The sequence below is a fragment of the Lepisosteus platostomus genome, chromosome 6, assembly GCF_059453375.1.
Source record: "Lepisosteus platostomus isolate fLepPlt1 chromosome 6, fLepPlt1.hap1, whole genome shotgun sequence".
Taxonomy (NCBI): domain Eukaryota; kingdom Metazoa; phylum Chordata; class Actinopteri; order Semionotiformes; family Lepisosteidae; genus Lepisosteus; species Lepisosteus platostomus.
Genome location: NC_142616.1, coordinates 13,198,840 through 13,217,236, shown reverse-complemented (window position 1 = coordinate 13,217,236; position 18,397 = coordinate 13,198,840). Strand labels below are relative to the sequence as shown.

The 18,397-nt window shown below is 44.7% G+C and overlaps 1 protein-coding gene across 1 annotated transcript in view; it reads right to left on the bottom strand.

Annotated features, from left to right (window-relative positions):
• Nucleotides 1-2,281: 2,281 nt before the first annotated feature.
• Nucleotides 2,282-18,397, bottom strand: part of LOC148660426 (E3 ubiquitin-protein ligase TRIM39-like) — a 46,525-nt gene continuing 30,409 nt past the window's right edge. The window contains exons 2-8 of the mRNA XM_088637796.1: nt 16,161-16,340; nt 14,512-15,089; nt 13,972-14,067; nt 13,434-13,667; nt 12,947-13,094; nt 12,247-12,273; nt 2,282-3,134 (exon numbers count right to left, since the gene is read on the bottom strand). Coding sequence (XP_088493922.1) covers nt 2,590-3,134; nt 12,247-12,273; nt 12,947-13,094; nt 13,434-13,667; nt 13,972-14,067; nt 14,512-15,087 — 1,626 coding nt within the window. The 5' untranslated portion in view covers nt 15,088-15,089; nt 16,161-16,340 and the 3' untranslated portion in view covers nt 2,282-2,589. The remainder of the gene's footprint in view (nt 3,135-12,246; nt 12,274-12,946; nt 13,095-13,433; nt 13,668-13,971; nt 14,068-14,511; nt 15,090-16,160; nt 16,341-18,397) is intronic.

Sequence of the window (18,397 nt, the reverse complement as noted above, 5' to 3'; positions counted from 1 at the left end):
TCTATAAGAGTGGAGATAAACTCGATCCCAACAACTACCGGGGCATCTGTGTGAACAGTAACCTGGGGAAGGTATTCTGCAGTATCCTGAACACACGAATACTGGCCTTCCTTACTGAACACAATGTCCTGAGTAAAAGTCAGATTGGCTTCTTGCCAGATCACTGCACATCTTATCACATTTACACCCTACACACACTGATAGACAAACACGTCCACCAAAAACACAAAGGAAAACTTTTTGCCTGCTTCGTCGATTTCAAAAAAGCATTTGACTCGATTTGGCATGAGAGATTGTTTTATAAACTACTCCAAAGTGGCATAGGGGGCAAAGTGTACGACATAATTAAATCAATGTATTCAGAGAGCAAATGTGCAGTGAAAATTGGAAACAAAAGGACTAAATTCTTCACCCAAGGCCGCGGGGTGAGACAGGGCTGCAGCCTGAGCCCAACACTGTTCAATATCTATATCAATTAATTAGCAGGAATGTTGGAGCAGTCTGCAGCTCCTGGTCTCACACTACACGACACAGAAATCAAGTTCCTGCTCTACGCAGATGACCTGGTCCTGCTGTCGCCCACAGAACAGGGGCTGCAGCAGAACCTGGCACTGCTGGAGCAGTACTGTCAGACCTGGGCACTGACAGTCAATCTGGACAAGACCAGAGTTATGGTTTTCCAGAAGAAAGCCAGACCTCAGGGAAACAGGTACAAATTCACACTGAACAACAACACATTGGAGCACACATCCAGCTACACATATCTCGGTCTCACCATCAGCTCTTCCGGGAGTTTTGACCTGGCAGTGAAGGCACTGAGGGAGAAGGCACTCAGGGCTTTCTACGCAATAAGAAGGAGGCTCTTCAACATCAACCCACCAACAAGAATCTGGCTCCAAATATTTGAAAGTGTAATCCAACCCATTGCCCTATACGGCAGTGAAGTGTGGGGTCCCCTCACAGACCAGGAGTACACTCAATGGGACAAACACCCCACAGAAACTCTGCACATGGAGATCTGTAGAAACATTCTCCGTGTGCAGAGAAAAACTCCTAACGACGGGTGCAGGGCCGAATTAGGCCAGTACCCACTATTGATAAACATACAGAAAAGAGTATTAAAGTATTGGCTACACCTAAAAAACAGCGGCCAAAACTCCTACCACCACAAAGCCCTGCTGAGCCAAGAGCTGAGCCCAAAACAGAGCCCCCTGAGCCAGCTGGTCCTGAGGCTCACTGACCTGAGCCACACCAACACTAACCAGCCTCAGGACAGCACTGCTAGAGCACCACAACCCAGACTCAACCACATCACAGCACAGGACAGGCGCCTTGAAATTGACACAAATGTTACAAAGTTACAAAGTGGACAGAATACAATTGTTTGTGCTGTTTACTGTCTTCCTCCAATCACAGGCTCTGGACAGCTGATCAGCCTACAGAGAGAGTCGGGGATTCTCCACACTGTGATAGATGACAGAAGTCACAAGCACATTCATGACATAGGAATCTACATCATCATCATCATCATCATCATCATCATAATTCCTTAGAGTTATACAGTGCTTTTCTGGACACTCCCCTCAAAGCTCTTTACAGGTAATGGGGATCCCTCCACCAGGACCAGTGTGCAGCCCCACCTGGATGATGCTCCAGTCTGCTCACACACACCAGCTCTCAGTAGGGAGGAGAGCAGAGTGATGAAGCCAGTTCAGAGAGGCCATGATTGGTAAAGGACAGGGGGGAAATTTGGCCAGGACACCAGGGTAACACCCCTACTCTTTTTGAGAAACACCCTGGGATTTTTAATGACCACAGAGAGTCAGGACCTCCGTTTTAGGTCTCACCCAAACAACAGCAGCTTTTTACAGTCTAGTGTCCCCGTCACTATACTGGGGCATGAGGACCCACACAGACCACAGGGTGAGCGCCCCCTACTGGCCCCACTAACACATCTCCCAGGAGTCTCTCATCCAGGTACTGACCAGGCTCACACCTGCTGAGATTCAGGGGGCTGACAGGTGAGAGTTGCAGGGTGATATAGCTGCTGATGTTATATCATGATGAAGATGAAGATGAAGACCAAATGTCAAATATTCAGAATTTCAGAGTTTATTTAATACAGAAATAGTTCTATCTGAGTCCAGGCCATGACAGTGAAGCAGCAATGTCCATCATGTAGAAAGCGACTGGCATTCAGCTGACGTGTTAGTCTGTGTCTGATGGTGACCCAGCTAGTCAGCCATGAATCTGGAGAATTTAAAAGTAAAGAAAACACCTGTGACTCAATTTTACTGATTTACTGAAAGAAGTGATTAATGGAGAGACAATAGAAAATAGAGCAATAACATGGACTGAAAGTAGAAAGTAGAACAGTTTGACACAAGCGAGTAATAATTTCATTTTCCAAGAGAGCCCCTCCCACAGGTGATGTTGTTTCTGGTGACTGAAAGAGTAGCGTTGAGAGCAGATGTGGACATGCCCAGCAGTGGGTGGAGAAAACAACACTGAAGAAACAGAAGAACAATTTCAAATGAAAAAGACTAAATGATTTACATTCCAGGAGAGAGAATCAGACAATGTGCTGATTCAGTCTGTGTGACTGACAGGACAGATGATCAGTGGGGCTGAGTTTTTACCTCCCTGATGAGGTTCGGGGCTGAAGAATGGAAAGAGTTTCTCAGTGAAGGAGGCAGTGAAGGTGTAGATATGAGACCTGTTGTCCACATTGTAAAAGGAGACCTGTCCCTCCTCATAGTCCACATACACCCCCACCTTCTGGGGCTTCTGGCTCAGGGGGAGGAGGACTGAGGAGTCATCAAGAGCCTCGTACTCCTTCCCATTCCTCAGCCACACAGCCCAGTAACCATCCTCAGGGCTCAGTGTGATCTTCTCCTTCCTGTTGATGGACTCTCTGGCGACTCCTAAATCCCAGTCAGTCTTCTTCCCCACCTCCACCTCCCAGTAGTGTCTCCCTGAGGTGATCCCATCCTTTCCCAGGACACCGACAGCAGTATCAAATCTCTCTGGATTGTCAGGGAGATCCTGTGGTGTGTCTCCATCTCTCACTTGTTTCCCATCCTCAGACAGGATGAGATCAGGATGAGCTGTACTGGGGTCCAGAGTCACATCAGCTGTGGATCAGAGAGCAGACAGAGAGAATGAAATGATCTGTATCTCACTCCTCTCTCAGATGAAAGTACAGATGCAGGTGTTTAGAGTGTGTATCAGGATTCACACCAGCAGAAAGCTCACTGCAGTAAACTACAGTTCTGTTCAGTCTGCTGATTTCAGTGACAAAGATAAAACTGAGTGATTAATTAATCACACAAAACCAGTTGTGCTCTTCTCCACTGTTCTGTTCCAGTTTGCACGTGATGCCTGCAGTCACAGGTTCACATCACTGGTTTGGGTTGAACTCGTCTGCAGTCACTGGTGCTTGTTTGTGTGCAGCAGTAAAATAAAGACAACACTTCAGAAAGTGTCAGGATTGTGTGGCCAGTGTGTAGTGGACATGACAGTGTGGACAGGACTGGTCCAGATGCTCTGGATGTGTTCTGATATGACTGGAGAGACTGGGCAGGCGGACCTGTGGAAATGGGCTCTCCTGGGTTGGTCAGGACAGACAGGCCCAGCCCGGCTGAGATGAGCTGTGAGCGTGTGCAGAGCTCTCACACTGCGAGAGTCTGGCTCCTGTGGGAGAAAGTGTCTTTAAATCTGAAGGAGACCTGATGATCCACTGTGTGCAGATCACACGGCTGAGGGCATCTTTATACTGATGGATACATTATTTCACAAGAAGAAAAATAAGCAAACTGTCTTTTCACGGGTATTCTGGTTCCTCTCTATCAGTTAGATTGTTTAAGTCTGATTAAGACTAAATTCTTAGAAGCTGAAATTGCTGCCACTTCATTAAGAATAACAGGGACCTGAATCACACAGGCAGTAACTGCAAGCTTGTCTCCTCCTGCGCTGCTGAGGACAGTAATAAAAAGGATCTGTTGTTTGTGTGTGTTAAGAGCTGTCTGTCAGTGTATTTAACTCTGTCACCTGAATTAAGGCTGAAGTTGTCTTTACACAAGACAGGGGAACCCGAAAGAGAACAGACAAAGCTTGTGTGTGTCTTTTTTTCTTGTTCGTTACACACAAATCAGTGTAATACATATGTAAAGCTGAAAAACAGACATTGTGGGTCAGTTGTAACGAACTGACACAGCGCACTAACTGGAGCTCAGCCCCTGGTCAGCACACAGCTCCGTGTTAAACTAGCGCGCCAACTTCAGACCAAGAGCAACGAACTTGGCCGCTGAAATCAGTCCGCAGCTCCGAGCTGAACCTGCTCTCCACTGCAACGAGCCCAGAGTGAGAGCTGCTGCCCTCTAGAGGTGACTGGAGTACAGGACTGACTCCCAGCGCCTCTTCACATGGGGAGACAGCTCAGTGTGGGACAGGCGGAGCTCTGGATCACAGGAGAATAGAGGGGAAACAACACCGGCACTATGGCAGGAAGTCATGTGTCCCTCACTTGGAAAAGGATTGTAAAGTTTAACTAAAACTGCTTTCCAGTTAAACCACATTCATTAATAATGAACTTTATTGATGTGTTTATTCATAAGAGTAATTTATTAAAAGCTAATTTTATTGTATCTAATTAATGTATTTAATGTCTATGAATACAAGTAATTTATTAACAATGTAATTTATTGTACATCTTTATTAGTAGCTGTATGTAAAATATTTTGTATGCGACAGTGTTTTCAGATATCCCAGGAAGTGAAGAGAACTGAAATTAAGAAAATATTTAGTGTGAGTCTTAAATGTGTTTTGTCACATCTCGGTGTTAATTGAACAGATTTGTTATTTATTTGTTGTGATGATACTCTACAATTGTATTTCTGAAGGGAAAGCAGGGATATTCAGAAATTGGGGAAACAGATATTAGCGTTATGTAGTCAAATGTTAAGGTTAAAGAAATAAAAATACTGTAATCGCCATCTTTTTAAAAGTGATGATTTGTGTCAGTTCTAGATGAAGGCAGTCTGCAGGAATGGCTGTAAGAGCTGATGGAAGGACATCTGTGGATATTACTGCACAGAATGATTTCACCTCAATAACTTTCCTTACTCGTTTCGACATCAGTTTGCTGGACTAATAATTAATTTCCCACCAGATCTCACTGTTTTCACTGTTTGTATTTGTTGAGCCATGTGTTGGTGATCCTGCTCTTCAAGGCTCAGCTGTGTGAATCTGCAGGTGTGTGTTCATGCTGAAGATCACGATGGTCAGGTACAGTATAACTCCTACAGGCAGCGCCTGGCTCAGACAGACTACAGAAGGAGAGAAGCTGGCAGTTCTGCTGCAGACCAGTGAAGAGAGCTTTCCCTGGATGGCCAGGTGAGAGGATGGAGTCACTGGTACTGAACTCCTCTGTGCAGAACCGTGCGTCTCGAGAGCAGTGCCAGCAGGAAATGCCGAGTGGCCCTCAAGCTAATAGCAGCGAGGGGCCACACCTCCTCCTGGGTACCAGTGCAACAGCTCCAGAGTAGCCGAGAGTTACCATGGAGATACAGCAGGGAGCCCAGAGACTCCCCCTGAGCCAGGAGACACTGACCCACGGTGCGAGGGAGCAGCATCCTGAAACTGAGGACAGGGGCTCGGCCTTCAAGACCACAACAAAATCAGACAAAATGGTGGAGGAGCTTTCTCAGCGCAGAAAAGAGGGACTGAGTGAGGCAGAGCAGGGACAACCAAGGACTCTGCTACGAGAGTTTGCAGATGTGTTTGCTGGAAGAGAGGAAGACTGTACTCGTACAAACGAAGCTCAGCGCACCATCGACACTGGCGAAGCAAGACCCATCTGCATCCCTCCCCTCGCCTGGCCATCCACAAGAGAGCCGAGGCAGAGGAAGCAGTCCGGGGTCTGACTGCAGCAGGGGAGATCGAGCCCTCTGACAGGCCCTGATCTCCCCCTGCAGAAGGACGCTTCACTGCTGGTCTGTACAGACTACAGGGACTCAACAACGTCACCAAGAAGGACTCTTGTCCCCTGAGCCACACTGACGAGGTGCTGGATTATGTCTCAGGGTAGCGCTGGTTCAGCTCTCTGGACCTGTACAGCAGCTACCGGCAAGTTGAGGTCCCCAGAGGTCAGGCCAGAGACTGCCTTCTCCAGAGGTCAGGGGCTGTGGCAACACACGCTCCAGCCTTCTGGACTGTGTCCTGCCCAGTCAGCTCTGAGCGGCTGATGGGAAGGGAGCTCAGTGGCGTGCCCAGGTCAGAGTGCCTGGTGTGCCTGGATGACCCTCATTCTCCAGGTCCTGGACAAGTGAAGAAAGGTCAGGGACCTCATGAGGAGGACAGGTCTCAAGACTCACTGAAGAAATGAATCTCCTACAGCAAGAGACTGGTTTACTGGGAGCTTCTGAGCCAGAAGGGGTCTCCACAGCCCCTGAAGAGGAGCCACAGTAAACTCCTGGCCAGCCCCCCGGTCAGTTCAGGATGTGAGGAGTTTCATTGGACCGGCATCCTACTACTGCTGGTTTGACCCCTAGTTTGCAGACGTTGCTGAACTCCTTATATTTCTCACATGCAAAGCAGCATCTTTCCTCTGGGGTGAAGACTGTCAATGTGCTTTTGAACAGCAAGAGCTGTCCTTGCAGAGTCTCCAGTGTTGGCCCAGCTGGACCCAGAGAGCCCATTCAACCCAGACACAGAAGAGTAATCCGAGACAAAAGGGAGAGTCCAAGGCCAGGGGATCCATCCAGGGAGTTAAAACAGGCGAAGGGAGGGGAATCAGGAGCAGAAGAGTAAAACTATAACGGAGCCAGACGCAGCAGGACCCCGGGCTCTCGTGATGCGGAAATCAATGAGGAACCAGGAGTGAGGTCCGCGTCTGGCTTTTAAGTACGCTGGGAAAACGTTCTGAGGTCAAATTCTTCCAGCACGGGGGTACCTTTAAAGCGGAGACGACGGCACCGAAATGTTTTGGCGCGTCTTCTCTTTAAAGCCCTGGCCAAATATGAAGACAGTACGTACAGTTATAATTCAAACGGAATTAAAAACTACACATCCCAGTTACCATGGTGGTGCTTGTGATCATTGCGTTTAACCAACGAAACAGGGCGAAAAATCAGTCACATGACTTTGAGGCAGAGTTTCGAAAGCTTAACCTATCAGCAACAAAGCGAAATTTACACGATAGGCTACCTCCAACTGTCAGTTACACGACTGTGTATGTCGCTTAAGCCACTCCTATTTGGCATTTTAGTTATGGAGGCGAGAAGACGCCCCCCCCCCCCCCTCTCTGGGTGTCTGATTTGCCGCCATCTTTAACTGTTCGGTGTCCGAATCGGAGTAGCTACACGTACGAAATAAAGTTAATCCCAACTACAAAACATATATTTTTGTGGTAAGAGGCCGCAAAACATCAGTATTTACTGCTATTAATTACTGTACGATTTATAGTTGAAATCTGAGCCTAGATATAAAGTTAGATATAAAGTTAAAATCTCGACAAAGCAATGTAGGAAATACAGAGAAAATAAATCCTTTCTGACATCTAAAATCAGTTTCGATCAAGGTCTCTAAAACGAACAAGAAAAATAGGATTTTCGGAGGGCAATTACTCTGTGTTTATATAGAATAACTGATTTATGAGCAATCTAATTTCTTGTTCGTTTAAAACAGTGAAATGTCAGCTGCAAAAGATCGCACCAGAAACAGCACTCTCTCTGCCTGTCATAGACGTTCAGGAAAGGCTGAATGAAGTCATGTCAAGTACAATAATTCGGTGATCAATAATAACAGTTGTAGGACAAGAAACAAAAGATAGTGAAAACTTAAGGCTAAAACTCAAATTAATTCTACAAATTAATGCAAATGAAAATTCAGGACATTGAAGTGCTAGAGGTGTAAAAAATACAAAAATGCACATGGGCAAAAAGTTTTAGAAATGGAGCAGGTGTTGCTTTGAAATAAGCAAACAGAAAAAAAGCCATGACTATAGTGCCGAAGAGGGATGCAGGAACACTTGCTTAGATATACAAAAAAATCACAAAAAGGTGTATGTTACAAAAGAACATGCAAACATGTTCATCATGTACATGAACATGTACATCAATTTCCCTTCGCGATCAATAAAGTCTTATCTATAAACATGAAACAGAGTGAGGAATCAGAAAATTAGCCTGCATAAAAAACAGCAATTCTGTCAGTGAGCCCTAAATGAATTAATAGCAACCATGGTTTCATGGAGGGCTTCTCAGATACTTGGGCATTCAGGTAGATTGGCAGGTGAAAGGATTTGTAAACATATTTTGTTAAAGCAAGTCCGCAACACATAAAAGACATTTTTTCAAGAAAGTTTAGCCTTTGTCACTAATGAAACCACTAAATAAAGACATAAATATAGAAATCTTAATATTTTTTTTATTCAATGTTGGTAGCAGGATGAACTGTCAGGTTGAGCTAAGTGTATATTTTGTCGCAGAGTTGCTTCAAGATGTTAACAGTGAAAAAAGGTATTTAGAAATGAGTTATTTCAAGAAGAAAATTTTCAGAATAATTGCAAATCTAGCAGGATAGAGAAATCACAGAAAACAGGCAGTTAGATTGATCAGATTAGTATGAAAAGTCATTTAGCAAAGGGAATGAGAAGAGTGACAAACTAGTATACTTTAGATCTTTTTTTCTGAACCAGGGAAAATCTGATCATGTTTCTCTATAACAATAATAAAAAACTTTATTTTATATATCACCTTTAAAAGTGGCATCTCAAAGCAATACAGTAGATGTGAAAACAGATAAAAGGACCACAGATTACAAAGTAAATACATATAAGAAAGACAAGCAGTTAGAGGTGCTACCAAAATTAGAAAATGAAGCAAATACAGACACTAAGTCTTCTGAAAAGAAAGGTTCTGAGGTTAGATTTAAATGCACTCAGGGTACGTGACTGATATCACTGGGAATACAAATTGAGAGCTCTGGGGTGCAGCTAGAGAAGACCCTGTCACCCACAGAATGTAGATGTTCTTGAGGACAGCTAGAAGACCAGAGTCAGACGGACAAAGGTGGGGGAGTAGACAGATAATAAGCCATATACTGTAGGTACTGAATGAGGATAAGGATTTTGAAGTTGACTCGAAACCTGATAGGTAACCAGTGCAAGGACTTGAAAACAGGTGTAATGCATCCCTGATAGGATTCTTGCTGTCATATTCTGAACATGTTGAAGATTGTTCAGTGTGGATTTAATTTCCCCAGTGAACAGGATGTGCATTTATTTATTCTAGAAAAAAAAGCCTTTCTTGATTTCTCTAGTTCTTAGTTTCTCTAGTTCCCTTTAAAATAAACTATTATTCCACAATGCAGAGTATTACATGGCCAGTATTTACACATGATATTTGTGATTTAAAGAAATTAACACAAGCAGCTTTTGGAGATTTAAGTGTTGGCTGAGTTATTGCAGGATAAAAGACTAGAGATGTTGGTAAGAAGAAGATAATTTTGGGAAAGCTGAGGAATACACTGATAACAAGAACACTTCCTAATGTGGTTAGGCATACTTTTGATGAAGATGATGAAGTTAACAGACTGTATGTTAACATAGATACTGAAATGAGGATTGTATTTTAGATTTTGTGTAGTTGCTGGCATTGAACTGTGTGTTGGATGCACATGAATTGAAGGAATGGGCAAACATAGCTGATGCGGATCCACAGAGCCAGCATATTAAGATGTTTATAATTAGAGGCAATTTGTTTAAATAACTAGGTATGGATACTGATGTGCAAGAGAGGTGGAAATGCTGTTTCCTTAAGCCAGCACTATAAAATATTTTATTCTCAGTGAGATGCTGCCATTTCATAGTGGGTTTCTAACACTGTGTATAGTTCCATCCACAGAGTGCCTTTACTTCCCTCCATTTCTAATCTCTTTATCCAGTACAGAGGATTTGGAGCCTATCCCAGTAAGCAACGGACACAAGGCAGAATACACCCTGGACATAGCGCCAGTCCATCACAGGACAGACAGACACAAACACACACACACCAGGGCCAGTTTTCCCTTAAACCAATTAACTTACCAGTATGTTTTGGAGTGCGAGAGGGAGTCATATCACACATATGGAGAAAAACCATGTAACCCAGAGAGAACATGTAAACCCCACACACACAGGATGGCAGGAATTGAACCTAGGACCCCAGTGCTGCAAGATAGCAATGTAAACCACTTTGCCACCATTAGAAATGGATGGATATCTTAGTTATCTTTCTAGTTCACAGGTTTGCATGCATAATTTAATTTTGAAAGCCACTGAGACATCAGGTACTACTGTTGTATTAATGAAAAAGAAACAAAACAAAAAACATACTAACAACTGTGCCATCCTACTCCTTAGTTAATACATTTTATTATCCATAAACAGTTAACATTGTTAGCAAAATATTTTGAATTATATTTAACCCTATTTTTTTCTTTAGTTTTGTATTTAACTTATTATATGATAGTCAGACTTAATGTATATTTGAACAATGAAAATATATTTTTACAAGATGCGGGGGAAAGTGCAACAACTTATTACAGTGCTAAATGTAATATTATTGATTGCTAATAGTTTATGCTAACACCTAACTTTCTTAATTAGATGTATTTAAAACAGTGAACTAAGTGTAACATACTATTCAGAAATACAATCGAGAATAGTTTTGTGGTGTTTGTATGGATGAAAAGTTTCTAAAATGTATAACGTAACAAAATTAAAGACGATTAAAATCTGTAATCTTTCCACTTGTAATGTCATTAGACAGAACAACACGTTTCTGCTTTGTCTAAGGATGGTATCAAAAAGTAGTCAAAGTGGTGAGAAAGCTGTGCTTAATGATAATTAAGTGACTTAAAAGTAAAAAGAGATGGTTCATATTGCTTGATTAATTTTAAAAACTAAGTTATAAATGCAGACGCGATCGCTGCCATAAGCGCTCCAGGCAGCAGAACGTTCGTTCTGTACTGCTGCGCTCTGCGCCTCCTCCCTCTCTCGGTGCCGCGCCCCTCTCTGACGGAGCGCAGTGGGCGGTACGCTATTTTCAGAGCCTCTGATTGGGAAAAAAAGACCTGCTGATCAGTTTCACACACCAGGAAGAGAAAAGAATGGGATTTTTTCTCTTCAAAACGTGTTGTCTTTATGAAATTCGTGTATTTTAAACGTTTAATTAAGAAGTAAAAACCTCACAGCATACACAAAGATTCTAAGCTGATCACGAGGAAGAAAAATCACCCATTTTTCGCGCATAAAAAGTGGTTTTTAACTCTCGAAACCTGTTTTTATATGTTTTAAAGTCGTGCAATGTCTAAGTTAAGCAGGAACATATCATTATATCTCATTTTTTATTATTTTTTACAAATCTTAAAAATCGTTTGCAAGCCTTTTTTAAGGGGGAGCGGGAATAGGGAACAGGTGCAGACAATGGGAGGGAACAAGGAAGGGCTGGAGCGCCCTAAAGAAGAGGGGTTAGCGATCGTGCCAGAAGGATTGGGGCAGACACTCTAGACAGCTTGTTCCAGTCTCCCACCACTCTCTGTGTAAAGGTGTCTGTTCCAGAGCTCATCCTCCAGTACCTGAGCCTGTGTGCCTGTGTCCAGTGTGGACTGGAGAGCAGTGGGTGTCCTTCAGTGGGACCGGCTGCTTCACTGTAACACCTCTATCTGGAGGAGCAGAGGGACAGACATCCTGTCTCTCTCCCTCTTCTCTGCTCTCATTTCACCCTCTTCCTCCCTTAACAAGTCCTTCCTCTCCTCTTAGTCTCTCACAGTTAGTGAATTTCGAGCTCCTGTCTCAGGCTGTTGTGTTCAGTGTCTTGTGTGTCTGCAGGCTCCTAGTTGTCAGTGTAGATTCTAGTTTACAGGTTTAACAGGATTACAATCCTCTGTTTCACAATGATGGAATAGAGAACTGCAGTCCTGACACAGTGATGGGGTCTTCAATCTGTGTATTGGGGATCCCAAGACATGGGTCAGTGTTGGTGTCCCCACTGTGTGCCACAGTGTTGGGGTCCAATTCCTCATCAGTCCTGATAAGGACAAAGCCCATCAGAGGGACTTTGATCACAACATTAAACACATCAGCTGTGTATAAAGCAGGAGTTACAACATCTCCCCCTGTTAGAGTAAGAGCCTGTATTGACCCCTGTGACCCTGCTGTGACCTTTGTAAATGACAAGTTCCTGTCAGTGACAACAGACTCACCTGCATGTTTGCGAAGCCTCTCAAACTCTGCAAACAGAGAGAAAGATGTTAGAGAGCTGAGAGCACATTCCTGCTGGAGTCTGGTCTCCAGGTGTGCAGTGTTGTGTGTTGTAGTGCTGTGCTGATCTCTCAGGCAGGACAGTAACACACAGGAGTGTGTTGTCTGGCCAGTGGAGCTGTGGGTCTGTAAGAGACACTGACAGCTCATGCAGCTGCACTGGAATAAACTACTGATCCTGAAGAAAACCCCACTAATCTGTCAGGAGATTTTGATGGAAAAACACAGTCATGAGGATCTTGTGTCCAGATACAGTCAGGGGGAGGTGAGTAAAGTATAAATATGAATTTGAAGGTAAACATGATTACAATGTGCATCTATTATGAGTTAAATTATGACAAGATAAAATCTATAAATCAATTAATAACCATGATATGAAAAATTGAATTAAAAACATAAAATAAATATAGAATGAAATAAAAGTTCCTAACTGATACTTAAACACAAACTTAAACTTGATTTTTTTATTTTGTTGATACTAAGGAAAGGTGAATATAAATATGATAAAACAAAACATTGAATTTGAATTTAAATCAATTTAGAACCTTGTAATAAAAAAACTTACATTTTCTAATTGACATTAAAACAGTGATTTTTTTATTATTTTGTTGAATCAGTAAGGAAAGGGAGTGAAACACAAACCTTCCTCTGAGAGCCTCTTGACTTCCTCTCTGAGTCTGTCCTCCAGCTGACACACAGCCCTCCTCACAGCCCCCAGACAGAGATCAGGGTGAACAGGGATGTCAGACCACTCCTTGGGGTGTGGAGGGGAGCACAGGGAGGGGAAACTCTACAGCAGGAGAGACTCAGAGTCATGGGGGGTCACAGCCCTCTAAGGCAATAAGTCACCTGTGAGTCTGAAACCTAGAGCCCAGTATAGATCACTAAGAGTCACATAGTGAGCTCTCTCTGCTCTCTGTAGATACTGTATCTGCTCTCTACAGTGTGTGCTGACCTGTAGGTCTCTCTGCTCTCTGTAGATACTGTATCTGCTCTCTACAGAGTGTGCTGACCTGTAGGACTCTCTGCTCTCTGTAGATACTGTATCTGCTCTCTACAGTGTGTGCTGACCTGTAGGACTCCCTGCTCTCTGTAGATACTGTATCTGCTCTCTACAGTGTGTGCTGACCTGTAGGAAGTGGATGTGGTCCTCAGTGTGGGAGAGCTGCTCCAGCTCAGTGTTTCTCCTCTTTAGCTCAGTGATTTCCTGCTCCAGCTCTTTAATGATCCCTTCAGCCCTCCTCTCTGCTGCTCTCTGCTTCTCCTCAATCAGCTCGATCAGCTCAGCCTGGCTCCTCTCAATGGAGTTTCGAAGAGCAGTGAAGACCTGCACATTGTCCTCCATCTCTCTCTGTGCACAGCTCTGAGGAGACACCAGCAGACTTCATGAGGTAACAAGAATGAATGAAATATTATTGAAATGTGAAATTTAATAAATTAATTTATCTTTTCAATTAAAAAAAGCTTTACAACTAGGAAGGGAAACACTTCACACACTATGTCAGTCACTCCACACCTGGGTGACACACAGCATATACCAGTCTTTTAACTGGACAATGACTTTATCTTCCTAGTCTTCCTAAGTGTCCTCTCTCTGTGGAGGAGAGAGCAGTGACCCCAGCACTGGGCCCTGCAGTACCCCACTGAGAAGGATTGACAGGACTCACTTTGCTGAGCTCCACTGCCTGTTTGATCTCCTCCACCTTCTTCAGTCTCTCCTGGATCATCTGTTGTACTTCTGCCTCAGTCTTCCTCAGCTGAGTCTGTGGACAAACAGGGGAACAGAGACACTGATGTCTCTGTTGCTGGTGCACAAACACTGCACAACAGACTCACACACTGATACTGAACTGGACAACAGACTCACACACTGACACTGGGCTGGTCAACAGACTCACACACTGACACTGGGCTGGTCAACAGACTCTCACACTGACACTGGGCTGGTCAAATGACTCTAAAACACTGACACTGGACAGGTCGGGACTCTCACACTGATGCTGGGCTGGACAATGGCATCTCACACTGACATTGAGCTGGTCAAGAGACTCTCACACTGATACTGAGCTCGTCAGTATGAAATTAATGTCATTTCCATCCTTCAGTGGGAGCTCAATACTAATGGATGTTTGGATTCTTGTCAAACACTGTAATTATAAAGTGGTATAGAAAAGTACAAGATATCAGAGAGAAATAAGAAAGGTCACCTTCTTCTCTGTCCACTCTGTCTCTACAGCGACAGTGCTGTGTGTCCTGTGATCAGTCTCAGTACACAGCACACAAACACAGGTCTGGTCAGTCCTGCAGAACAGCTCCAGGAGTCTCTCATGCTTCTCACACAGCCTGTCCTCAAGGCTCTTCACAGGCTCAATCAGTCTGTGCTTCTTCAATGTTGTGACTCTCAGATGAGGCTCCATGTGTGTCTCACAGTAAGAGGCCAGACAGACCAGACAGGATTTCACAGCCTTGAGTTTTCTCTCAGTGCAGATATCACAGGACACTTCTCCAGGTTTAGCACAAAGTCCTTCATCACTGCTGACTCTGGTCCTCTTGAAGTGCTCAGTGATTTCTGCCAGACTTCTGTTCACACGGAGATCTGGTCTTATAGAAAATGTCTCCTTACACATTGGACACTGACACACATCACTGCTGTCCCAGTATCCTCTAATACAGGCCAGGCAGAAGCTGTGTCCACATGGAGTGGACACTGGGCTGGTGAATGTGTCCAGACAGATAGAGCACAGGAACTGCTCTTCAGACAGGACACTGCTGGGTGAGGCCATTCCTGAGCACAGAGAAGCAGAAACAGAGACGATCAGAGAAGATCAGCACCTACTCAATACAACACAAACAGTACAGAGCTGATCTGGAGAGGCAGGGCACCAAAATATAATGTTGAACTAGTTCAATTTTGCTGGTTAACAAACAAATCAAGAACAAACAAATCTCTCCCAGTTCCCCAGGAGAAATACTCTGAGCCTCCACTAGCAGATGACCCTTATTTAACAGGGTGAGGCTGCAGTTCTGTAACCTGACACTGCAAGACTAGATGAATATATTGATCCACAATAGGTAACACATTAAACACAAAACACAGTTAAAAACCTGAACCTTGCGAGAGAGAGCTTGCTATTCTGTGTTTTTTAGGGAAATAGGGTTTCCTGGGTAAAGATACCTGGGTTAGAGATGTATTTCCTGCTTAGCGTGCAGTTTTAGAATCTGGAGATAGCCTGCTATTTATTATGTGGCAGCTGGGGTGCAGAGAGAGAGTTTTAACTGCAGGTTTTATATCATTCAGTTAGAAGGCAGCTGATCTCTTATTTGGCCTCTGTAGGCTTTCAGAGTTTAATAGAAACCTGGGGGATTTCTGGGTGATGAGGATGTTAGGCCTCTGAAAAGCCTTGTCTGTAAATACTGTACATAGAGTACCTTGTGTGTTGTATGTTTGGCTGTGTGTCCTGTACATAGAGTACCTTGTGTGTTGTATGTTTGGTTTTGTGTACTGTACATAGAGTACCTTGTGTGTTGTATGTTTTGTTGTGTGTAGTTTATTGTTATCATTAATAAACATTTGTTTAACCAAGTTCTAATACGCTTTTCACCAAACCTGTGCCAGGGAATAAAGAATTCATGTGCCTCTAATTACACCAGCCGCTCAGGTATATTCTGGAGAATCATTTACATTCAGCCTCTCAGTCAGTTCCTTATATTCACCAGTTTCGTTCCCCCATTGGCAACAATTCTGTACAAGCTGCACACAGACAGAGCCCAGGAGCTGGGCTCAGGGCTCCAGTGCTGGAAGGCTGCAGTGTTAAACACTGTGACACTGCTCTGTCCAGCAGCACTTACTACTGACCTGAATTCAACCTGCAGTACAAGGTCCAGAAATACACAGCGTCCTGGACAGCAACACTCACAGCAGGTTCACACCCACCTGTCTCTTTCCTGGCAGGATGATAATTACAGTCCAGATCGTGGAGAAAACTTTTATGTTTCTAGTTTTCACGGAAGTTGCTCACAGAGAGATGCTGTTCAACTACAGGAAACACAAAGTGAAAGAGAAACCTTCAGGAAAGACAGGAAATATATTTTTTTATCTGTTTGTCTGCCGTCAGAGTCGATACATTGAAAATAAGGAGAAAACTCAAACATTTGACACCATCAGGTTATGATTCACAACAATAAGTCGTCTGTTTAGTGACTAACTGTCTGAGTGTACAGGACAGCAGCTAACCCTGCAGCACACTGTGCTGTTAACTGCTCGGAGACAGACAGGATACTTACACACTGGACAACCTGCTCCTGCTGCTCTGAGCTCCTCTCTCTCTTGTTCTGAAAGAAATATCTGAGTATCTGAGGCCTCTTAATAACTAGATTTGAAAAAGGATCTGTTCGCCTCACCTCTCACACCGTTAATGAGAGTAACGGAATATGTTCACTTTCTGTTCTCAGTGAAACACAGAGAGGAGTGCAGGAGAGGATTCTGGGAAACTGGGCTGTGGCAGCAGGTTGTGCTGTAGTCATGTGACTCACAGTTCTTTGTTCAAGGACCTTTCTGTGGAGATAAGAATATTACCACTCATATCAGTATACCACCCTGGAGCCCCTCTCTCCTTGTCCACAGACTGTGAGACGGCAGCTCCTCTCTCCCTGAAAGGAGCCTCACAGACAAGATGAGTTCACTTCAGCTCAGCTGCCTGTGAGACAGTGAGAGGGGCTCCTGTTGGGCCTGTGTGTGACCATGAGCCAATATTACTGCCTGCTCATGGGGACACCTGCTGAATGAGGCCCATCTGATCCGAGTGAGTCTTCTGCTCTGTGATGAAGAGGGATTTGAAGTGAGGGAGAGGAGCTGTCAGGATACCCTGCTCCTCTGGGCTGATTCATCCACTGGGAAGAGCAAAGGTTTCTGTCTCCATCTCGGCTCCAGCAGGAAGGAACAGGAGTGTTTTTGCTAGAGGGCTGGTCTGTCTTCCAGGCCTGTGGGAGTCCGAAATCCAGGGCTGCTTGAGGAGATACAGCTTCGATTCTGGGCAGACGGCTGTGTGGTGGCTCATTTCTCAGGCCCCATGAAAGGCTCCCAGTGTGCTGCAGGGAGCAGAGGGGCTGTTCAAGCAGGACTGAGCTGAGGCACTGCTGCTGCAGGAGTGAGGCAGCGGCGTATCGTCTCCCCACAGCTGAGAGAGACAGGGAGCACAGGCTGAGTCCACAGGCCCCTGGTCTCCCATCCGCACAGACAGGAGCTCTCTCAGCACGAGGGGAGAGGAGCCAGCAGACCTGCGCTGCCATGTCAGGGACATGAGAGCTGTTCACACACAGGCTGCACCCGGTCAGCTGGGACAGCCAGTGAAGATCTGGTGCTCAGTGAAGAGTGAGAGTGAAGAGTGGAGATGCAGTGGAAACGTGAGGAGAGAGAAGTGGGAGACACAGAGTGAACTGGATTGAATCCTCAAGTGTCCAGAGGGGGAGGAGTTAGGGAGAAGAGTCAAGAGAAGAGCAGAAGAGGAAGAGGAGGACTGTGCAGTCTTTTCTCAGACCAGTGAGTGAGGACAGGGATACAGGAGGGGATCCTGAAGACAACAGGACACATCCAGCCCCTGCAGGCAGCCTGCAGCCCAGCAGCTCCCTGAGCCTGCAGGCAGGGGAGAAGGCTGCTGTGGGATCAGACCAGACTGGAACCTGTTGGTCTGAATGTGTGGGATTGGAGGAAAACCAGACAGAGCAAAGTACACAAAAATATGGGACTGAAGTGTGTTTCTGTCTCCTAAAGACTTGAGGCTGGAGCTGAACTCACACTTCAGCAGCACAGTGAGCCAAAGCACAAGGCCAGAGCTCCACTGGAGGGGCTTCATAATAAGACAGAGGCCTGGAGTGGCCCAGTGGTGCCCAAGATACAAATATTGAGCTCACATGTCTGAATACTTATTCAATCAGCTTACAGCATCACATGCACTTCTCTTCAGACATTGCTGACACTTACTGCAGCTTTTCTTAGACGTCCTCAGCTTGTGGATTCAGGTTTGGATTGAAATATTAAGTTTATGAAATGCTTGTACATAAGTTTGTAAATTCACAGAAGAGAAAGAAGGTCAG